Source organism: Symsagittifera roscoffensis, chromosome 7, assembly GCF_963678635.1.
Source record: "Symsagittifera roscoffensis chromosome 7, txSymRosc1.1, whole genome shotgun sequence".
In the NCBI taxonomy this organism is placed as follows: Eukaryota; Metazoa; Xenacoelomorpha; order Acoela; family Convolutidae; genus Symsagittifera; species Symsagittifera roscoffensis.
Window position 1 is genome coordinate 26,879,369 of NC_087068.1, and position 10,103 is coordinate 26,889,471.

The 10,103-nt window shown below is 35.6% G+C and overlaps 1 protein-coding gene across 1 annotated transcript; it reads right to left on the reverse strand.

Annotated features, from left to right (window-relative positions):
- Positions 1–28: 28 nt before the first annotated feature.
- LOC134850898 (NADH dehydrogenase [ubiquinone] iron-sulfur protein 4, mitochondrial-like) lies at positions 29–2,764 on the reverse strand. The gene is made up of 4 exons (XM_063866675.1): positions 2,568–2,764; positions 1,980–2,161; positions 1,638–1,711; positions 29–245 (listed from the first exon to the last, which is right to left on the reverse strand). Exons 1-4 carry the CDS (start codon positions 2,721–2,723, stop codon positions 136–138), a joined length of 522 nt encoding a protein of 173 aa, XP_063722745.1. The 5' UTR covers positions 2,724–2,764; the 3' UTR covers positions 29–135.
- Positions 2,765–10,103: the final 7,339 nt, after the last annotated feature.

Genomic DNA, 10,103 nt, shown 5'->3' on the forward strand with positions numbered 1-10,103 from the left:
GCTGTCTTAATCTTTTGTAATTTTCAAGTTGTTTACAAATTTATTTCTAAAATGCTTCATATTAACTTTAAAACTGACCCAGATTCATACTTCTATCAGTATAAACACATTAGTTCTTTAAGAAACTACTTGAATTTATTTTGTATTGGTACGAGTTCTTTTGTTCCACGAGAAGTTGGATCCGTAGGTCTTTCTCGGGTCTCTCGCAATCGAAGTCAGTGGCTCGTCAACCTCATAAGTATACCCTAAACAGATAAACTTGGAAAAAAAAGTAAACACAGAAAACTGTCTTGGAAAAAATCGAGCCAAAGCATTGCTTTGGCAGGAGAATACCCAAAAACTTGTTGCAAGTAATAATAAAAGTTTTACCTACCAACAACTTAACCATAAAAAAGCATAAGTCGACAAAAAAGAAAAATGTTGCAAAAAAACGTGAACCAAAATTTTTGCATGTTTCGATGAAGGACAAATAGGGCGCATATTTGATATTTTTCGAATTTTTTTATTGATGCGGGACAAAATGCGTATTTTCAAACATTGGACTTCGCCTTAAGACCTTAGTTGTTTCGCTACTAAAATAAGTAAGATCGTAAAGTAGATTTGGAATTTTACCTAAGACCAGACCTTTTCCTTACAAAAATTAAAGAGTAGCCGCTTCTGCGGGAAAAAGTCTCGCAACCGCTTCTTTCGATTGAAATTTTCATCTCAGATTTGATAGGGTAGTTTTCAAGAAAATTCAAAAAGTTTTTAAAAACGATGAAAAGTCAAAAACTCGACTTTCCCAAATCGGTTAAATTTTTTGATAAAAGCAAGTCAAGGTCGGTAAACTAGAGAAGATAAGCAAAATCGGGTTTGTCGGTTGAACACTTAACCCAAAATAAAAACCCATACATTTTCATAATACCTGTTTTATCAAACAGGAATTCTAGGCAAATGAGCCAAGCAAGAAATTAGCGACTGAATTAAACTTTCGAAGCGGAAAAAAGGCCGACAACCTTTGAGCAGACACCAGTTGGGCCGAAAAAAAACTTATCATGTAAAAAAAACTTATAAAGTTTCAAGTCCCCCCTGAAACTACCAAAAGTAGTTTTATTTGAATTTTTATGAAATTGAGCATGTCAGCTGAAGAGCATGTCAGGTGAACAGCATGCCAAGTGATTCAACTGATTTTGTTAAACTAACTGTTAACCCGAAAAAAAGTCTACATTCGGATTTAATAACGCTTGGTAATCGCAAGCGTAAATGTTGCGTTTTTGTCTTCGAGTGTATTTCAGTTTTTTTTTAACTTTAAATCAGGTATCACAAATAAACGTCAGATGAGTTTGTTTAAAAATTTCAAATAAAAATGAATCCAAATATTTTGTTAAGGATTTTGCAAAGATATATGTAGTCAATTGAAATCATTACTAATGTAGTCAACCTTTGTTCTTTTCCCTCTCTCTTCTGCCGAGACGCAGAAAAAAATTGGAAAACTTTGGAAAATCTACTTTTTTAAACAATTACCGTGATCGGAAGGTTCCATGCTACTTGCAGATGAACCCTTCTACCCTTGCTCTAGATTTCAACAACGGTTGAAACTAATTGCCCCTGACCTTACAGCAAACGTTCGACTTATTTATTGAGAAAGTAGCACCAACCCATGCTCTCTGCAAACTGTATGGCCTGTTCCTTTGAGTTGAATTTAACCAGAAGATTTGACATCGGGTCACCACTGAAACAAACTCTTCATTTAACCTCATCAGATACCCTTGTCATTAAGCTTAAAACTAACTCTTATAAAAAAGAAGGATCCGGCGGTCTGTGTCTTAAATTCACGCTAACAACGACGCAAAGCCTCTATAGCAGAAGCGTTGACAGTTTTTCTAACAACTAGCAGTTCGCTTCTAGCTTTAACTTCAATAATAGTCTCAAAATGCATTCCATATCTCATTACGAATTTTTTTCAGAAAGTTCAGTTTCAGTTTTTTCAAACGACTTACGTGGATCCCCATCCCATGCACTGATTCTCCCACCGCTGTCTGTTCTCGTAGTCTATCAGCCACACTCCGGCAGAGAAGTCTCCGCTCTGGGTGGCCATCTTAGTAGGCTGGTAGATCCGCACTCTCCTCTCCAATCTGTGCTCATCTGGAACGCCACTCGCGGCACCTGCCGCACTCCCCACCTGCAGATGACACAGAAAACATTTCAGAAAACAGTAAGTCATCTGGAAAGATAATCATTATTATAAGCTGACATATAATCAGTAGTGAATTTATGCAGAAGAGAGCGCGTATAAAAGTTTTGGGCTAAAACTTAAAAAAAGCCTTGAAGTTCTTCAAAAAGCCTTAGGATTTTTCGCCTAAAATGTGTTTTGGCTAGAAATTTGAAAATGTTTTGCGGATGTTTTAGTACACTCCGGCAGAGAAGTCAAACTTTTGACCGGGCAATCCTACCGTTTATTAATGCGCTTTCAGAAAAAAACGGCAGTAGTCACTAAACTTCTAGCCATTCTATTCTTTCTTTTACGATACGTCTGCGCGCTGTTTTCATGATAACAAAAATTTAGTTTGAATTTAAATTGTACTTACGGGTCTAATAATTTCAACAAGGTCCTCTTTTGTGGCCGCCTTTCCCTTTTCTGCTTGTACTGCCGACACTGGTACAATGCTGGGGGTCTCCAACTGTCGAATGAAAGTGAGCGACAGTTGGGTTGACCTGCGAGACATAGACCTTAGTGCGGCCATCACTCAAGTGTCATGTAATCTGAAAGCAAATCCCACTGTTTTATCACGATTTAGCAATCTTTCAGAAAACGAAAAGTTCAATTTTCGATACCGCGAGAACTTGGAAGAAAAGACAACTAGCAAAGTTTGGGGAAAGCGACAATTTGCAAGGACTTAAGAATTCCAAAGAGCTCTATCCTCTGTTGACAAGCTCTCAACACGTTGACGGGACTGCGGCGGTGAGTATATTGCAAGTTTTTGTTCCGACCATTGAAAATGGGGAAGAACTTTGTATTCGGGTGTTATATCTTTTAGGTTCCCACGCAAAATCAGGCACCACAACTAATCATCGGACTGGGTTGAGTGATAATTCGAACGACTGAGTAATTCGAACGACATTTAAACGACGATTAGTACTGAATAAACCATGAAGTTTTTATTCAAGTCCTAAAAAATCTAGTAAAACAAGTTTTAAAGTTAGTTTTTTTTCTTAGTCATTTTACGAAAAAAGAAACAATATGCCTATTTTACTATGAAAATCGGCAGTGCCTAGAACCTAGTCTTTTTTTCGTTCAGATTCTTTCATCCGTGAGGCGACAATATGTAACAAGCGACGATTCGTAACTTTTTGAAGGGCGACAATTCGTAACAAGCGGCTATTCGTAACACTTAATTGCTGATAGGGGGATTAAAAATTGCGTTTTAACTGTTAATTGCAAGCATTGTGGGAGATTAAGTTTTTGATTCTCACTTCTTAATTACATTTAAAAACCCAGTTGGGGGACTGAATTTTAACGCTTAGTTATATCTTAGTTTATCAACGTTTTGAACTTTCTTACATTGGTTGAGACCATTCTTCCTCAATTCTTATTGAAATTCAATAGTTAGATTCGATCCATATAAACTCCTCCATCAATGCCTCTAGAATACACCATCAGCGAACGCGGCAAGCATCAACTTCTCCTGGAGGGAGAAAAATATTACCAAGTTCAACAAAACAAGGTTACTGACCAGACCACATGGCGATACTGTAAGCTTCCTGCAAATCGTCCATTATAACTTGATGGCTCAATTATTAGTGAAAAGAATGAACGTGGCCACTAAAACAATCCACATGAGCCGAACGTGAAAGCTTAAGTTTTTGATTTTTGCCCGTGCATGTACGGGAATGATAAAAAATTAAACGATAAATTCAATTTATGATTTAAAAAAGCTTAAATAAGCATAAATATAGGGTGTGCCTTTCTGTGGGGAACAGTGGAACTTTTTCAGCAAAAACAAAATTACTGTTAAACAAATCTTATTTTTCTAGGCATGGCGATAATTTTCAGGGGGGACTCAATTTTAACTCAAACGCTTAAAACCATGTTAAAAAAAAAAATGCTGACCGCATGTTGCTTTTCTCTACGGAAGAAAATTTAGATGTCTTGAAGAGCAACACAACTTGGCATGCTGATGGAACTTTCAAATCATGTCCCACACTCTTCTATCAAGTATTTACCATACACGCTGTAATGAACGAACAAAAAGTTCCAATGGTTTTTTTTTTGACTAAAATTGGATGAGAAATATCTGCGAGCTTTTGAAGAACTGAAACATTTAAATCCCTGCCTGGGGCCAGCAAAATTCTGCTCGATTTCGAAAAAGCGCCGAAAGATGCCTTTCATTCAGCCTTTCCACGTTTCATTATCAACGGCTGCTTTTTCCACTTTGCGCAAGCTACTTAGAGAAAAATCCAGGAGCTCGGTTTGGCTCCCCTTTATAGATCTGACGAACACTGCGACTTCTTATGAAACTTTTCATTGCTCTGGCACTTATCCCCCATTGTGATTTGGAGCTGAGGTTCAAATGTCTGAACGATCAATCGGGCGAAAATTCTCCAATCATTCCATGTGTAAAATTTTGAAAAGATATGGATTGTTCCAGTGTATCGCACAAAACACCAATCAGCCCCCCCCCCCCCGATATCTCTGGAATCAGTTTGAGAGCACGCGAGATCAAAAGCAAAAGACGAGCGATTCGGTGGAAGGTTCGCATCGTGCTTTCCAGATAGAAATGGGCTGTACACACCAAACTATACACAAGTTTATTGAATTTATTCGGCGAGACCAAAGCTTAGCTGAGAATAAGCTTACGAGGATAAGATCGAGAGACAAGGCATCAAAGACAGCGAAACACAAAAAAGCGCAGTTAAGATTGTCTGAAATATAAAAAAAACAATCAGAACAATCGAATTAGTAATATACTACAGGGACTAGCTTTTAACTTTGAATTCTGATTTCTTAAATTCTTTTTATATTAATTAAGCTTTCGATTAAATCTTTTAATTGTTAAATATCAGACAAAACATTGATACGAATTGTCGCTTGTTACGAAAAGTGGCCTTTTAGAAAAGTACGAATTGTCGCCTGTTACAAATCGTCACTAGTTACGAATTGTCGCCCAGCCTTTTCACAACCCACGCTCAAAAAATGAAATTTATTTACAAAAAAAAGATTAGGGTAAGAACATTCTGTGCTACTTGCACAGCAACCGACTATCCTTGTTGCGAGTTGTCTTTGTTGTAAGTTGTTGTTGTTTTACGCAATTTTCATATCTCGTTATGGGCTCTGAAGGATCTTTTCATTCAGATGAGAACTTGATTGTTAGTTGAAACAATCCACTGGATACCAGTGCTTAGAGAACAATACATCCCTAAGCAGCCCTTTTATACGTCCATTTCACTACAGTATTATCTGACCTAAGTTGTATATCATCAACAGAAACGATATTCAAATTGCCTTAATTCAAAATGAATTTTCAATGAAAACAATGAAATTTCTCCTGTACACAAGTTAAACTGAAAAGATACAATTTACAACTCAAATTGTTGTTTCATCTAGACTTTTTTGGGTTTGCCAACTCAGTCAATTTCGCTCCCATACTTTCATGCACTCTGTAATACTTTGCAATACAATTATCCAAACACATTCTCTCCGGTATAGTCAGTGTACCCGTTTGACCTTTGAACTCATGTCGTTTCGATTGTGAGTAGTCGTGAACTAGGCAGAGACTGTTGCATGAGTTGGTAAGCCGAGAGTACATGTCTTGAATCATTTCCATCTCCAAGTCTTGAGTGGTGGACGCCATATTGAACTAGGTCATTCGAATTAATCTGTATACTTTAAACCAGCTGCCATGTATATACAGTTTAAGTCATGAAAAGAGCTAAAATAAAAAAAAACATCGAAGATTGAGAAAAAAATATATTTTTCAAGTAGCATTAAAAGCACCTATAATTTTTTGAGCATTTATTTTAAACTATATTTACTATACATAGGCAAAACTCCAAATTGCGACCATCAGAAAGAAAATGTCAAATTGAGCTCTGAAATTAAGTAAAAACCAAAAAACGGATTTGTAAAAAAAATCCTACAAAAAGAAAACTTTATAGACTGCGAGATTCAAACAGACAAGAGGGGACCTTCTAATTGATCCTTGCCATTGTCCTTTTTACTAGGCCATGCTACCTGCCTGCATCAAAAATACGAACGGCAACGAATGCACTTTAATTAAATGGTTATACTTCCTACTACTTAAAACCTCTTATCAGATTTGGCAAGTTTGTGTGCAAAAATGCCTCTTAAGAGAAGCCAGCTCCTTGCGTGATCATGTAGAACCAAAAGTGCAGCAAGCGTTAAACAACAGAAAACTTGATACTTTAGTAGAAATCTACTGAATCAGTTGAAAAATGTTAGCTAGACTCCTGAGCCAGAGAAACTACGCCCGATGGTTTAATTTTTACCTTCTCAAAACAAATCATTTTAATTCTGCTCCTTCAAATTTTAGCAATCAATGCGACTAAGACTTTTTGATTCACGAAAAGAAATTGAAAAGGCGGAGAGGAGCTTCGAACCAATTGCGATACAACGGAAGCGACTGAGCTTAAAACAAAAAAGGCCACTTTTTTTAAATTAAATTCTTTGAGCGAATAGGTTTCAAATTTTGAAACTTTTACAGCATAACTGTCCTGATTTGTTTTTTTTTAAAAAATCATATTCAATATTTGACATTCAAATGACACAAAATCATTTAACCAACAAAACAAGCCGAAATTACTATAATTTTAAAATCATGGTTCTAATAACAGGACGACAGTCAACTGTTATACTCAGAAACGATTCCATGTTTTGGAAACTAGGCCGACAGGAATGGACACACAAAAACTGAAGTCCAGCATATCAATTTTCCCCCAAATAAATCAATTTCATAGATACTGAAAAAAACAAGGTCATAGATACTGAAAAAAAAACAAGGTCATAGATACTGAAAAAAAAACGATATCAATTTAATCGAAACAACAGGTTGTCGGAAGCTTGCATGCAAAAGGCGCCAGTAAAAACACTTGACTGATTGAGAAAGACTTTCGAAGTTGCTCAGCCTCAAAAATAAAGCATTTTCAATTTTTGACAGATTTGTAAGCTAAATTATTTTCGAGAAAAGTCTAGTACTAAACTACAAGTCACTTCCTCTCGCAAATGAAAAAAAAAAACAAGAATAGGCAGTTGCTATCCAAGCAGCACAATTTGCCATTTTCTAGTGGCATGGAGGAGACTTAGAAAATTAACCCAGAGGCGAAGCGCAGCTTCGCGCCTTCTGCGATACCACAAACACATAGCAATGCAAGCTAGTAGAGAGAACATGAAACAAAAAAAAATAAAATTCGGAAGCTCACGTGCAAAAGCTGCTACGCCTTAAAAGTTGTAAGAAAAACATTGTTCTTGGTAAAATTCCAAACTCTCAAAAACACTCACTCCTACGTATTTTATAAGAGAACCAACTAAGGTTTGGGTTACGACCAATTTTTGAAATTACCCTATTCATTCCGCATCAGTACAAAAAACTCAAACATTAACAAACAGGTACTTCCAGCTTTAGACTATCAAAACGTCACATCTCGACAAATACAAAGATTTGAGCAGTCATATTTGGAGGCAATATTCGCAACCCCTGGGAGTACTCTGACAGCCCCCAAATACAGGGTTAGGAATTTCAAACTTTGAACACATTTTCAAATCTAAGTTTTCTGAAAATTTTTTGAACAAATCCCAAAAACGTCTATCTCAAAAATTACAAGAACTTGAGCACTCCTATTTGGAGGCAAATCTAACAAACCCTGGGAGTAGCCTGACAAAGCCACACTATAGAGATAGGAACTTGAGTTTTATTGAAATTTTTGATATCTACGTTCTTTGAACAATTTTAAAAAGACATAATAAACGTCAGATCTCGGAAAACATAAACATTTGAAGAGTCGCATTTCATCGCAAGATTTGCAACTTGACACTCCTGAGAGAACCCTCACCGTACACAACAGCAAGCTTGAAAACTTCATATCTTCTCAATTTTTTAGAACCAAGTTTTTGAAAATTAAAAAGAAATCATAAAAACGCCATACCTCGAATACTAAAAAGATTTGAGCACTCATATTTGAAGGCACAATTGGCAATACTTGAGACTACTCTTATAGTACCCAACTACATGGTTGATAATTTCCAATTTAGAAAAAAATTCAAAGTTAGTTTTCTGAAATTTTTTTGTCACAATCACAAAAAACGTCATACCTCGAATACTACAAAGATTTGAGCACTCATACTTGGAGGCAAGATTCGCAATATATGAGAGTATTCTGACATTTTCCAACTACAGATATGGGATTTTCAAATTTTGAAGAAAAAAAATCAAATTTAAGTTTTCTGAAATTTTTTTTAGAAATCACAAAAACGTGATATCTCGAAAACTACAAAGACTTGAGCTGTCATATTTGGAGGCAAGATTCGCAATCCTTGAGAGTACTCTTACAACACCCAACTACAAGAGTGGGAAACACTAATTGAATGAATTTTTTTTATTTGAAATTTCTGATTATTTTTCAAGAATCACAAAAATCGTCGATCTCGTGAACTAAAAAGATTTGAGCATTCATAATTGGAGGCAAAAGTTGGAACTCCTGGAGAAACCCTAACAGCATCCCACTATTGGGTTGCTCATTTTAAATTCGGTGAAATAAACACTGATTTCACACTGAAATTCCATAAAAATTCTTAACCATGGCAATATACGATATGGCCTAAACTTGCAAAAATTCTTTCGTTTCACATGCAAAAATATTATGTTGAAAAAGCTTAAACATGGTGAGATAGTGAAGCCCGCTTTAAATATATAAAAGCTATTAGATAGATAATAGATACAAATTGTGTTTTGGTAGTTTCTAAGCATACACTAGGCGTGCTATTATCCTCATAGCCGTTTATACACTAAGGCGAAGTTGAGCTTATCACCATTTGGGATACAACAAATATAGGATTGAAACATCATCAATATTCTCACGATATACCAACAATAACTTCGAACGAAGTTACCGTTGAAGAAAGAACTAGACAAACAAAAAAAATTAAAATCAAAAGATTTTATGTTTAAATTTATTTAACTTTTAGGAGTTCCAAGTGGTGTTGATTGTAAGCATTTGAAAAATTGGGGCCAATCTTGTCGATATTATCAATAAAACCAAAAAATTTTAGGAACCAAAATAAGCGACAGAATTAAAGCCAACACCCACTAAACTGATATTCAACTTAAATGTTTCGGCAAAATCTAATTGAAAAAAATAGGTACTGCCCAAATAGAATCCGCAAAGCCGAAAACTATCAGCAAAAAAGTAATACCAATATTTTAAAACTATAAATAGAACTAAAACTAAAAAAAAATGAAAAAAAGTTTAGGAAAAAAATATGCCCAGGCAAAAGAATGCAAAATTACAATCGGAACAATGTTGAAAAAATCTTCCCCTCAGAACATGCACACGCACACAAGAACTTTTTTCGGTCAGCAAACGACGCAAAAAGTGAACACTAATTTTATGAACGATAAACCGAAACCCATTCAGCCGAAAAAAGACAGAATTTAAAAATGCAAATTAACAAATCAAGTTGGTATAATTACAACCAACAAAAAAAAGGAATTTGAACTAGGCCGCATACAAATTGCTAACGTGCTAAAAATATGACTCCAGGATCCATGAGATGATAGCTGTGAACAAAGCTATTCACGGGAAAAAATCTTAGTACCCGATTGCAATACCTTAGCTTATCGCAAGGGTAACTATACAGCCAGATTAATGCTATATGCTGATTACCATTTTATGAATAAAATTAATTACGCAACGAGTGAAGAACCCAGTTGCAATACACTGGCTGATCGAAAAGGTAACAATAGAAAAATAGCTGATACATCTGTTAGCGACGCTAGACATCAAAACCTCTCGTTTTAAAATCGAGCAATGCTAAAGATAGGAACCACTTTTATCGGAAAATAACTTCAAGTCTGTTTTATTGAAAAAGGGTACTAGATAAACATTAAGAA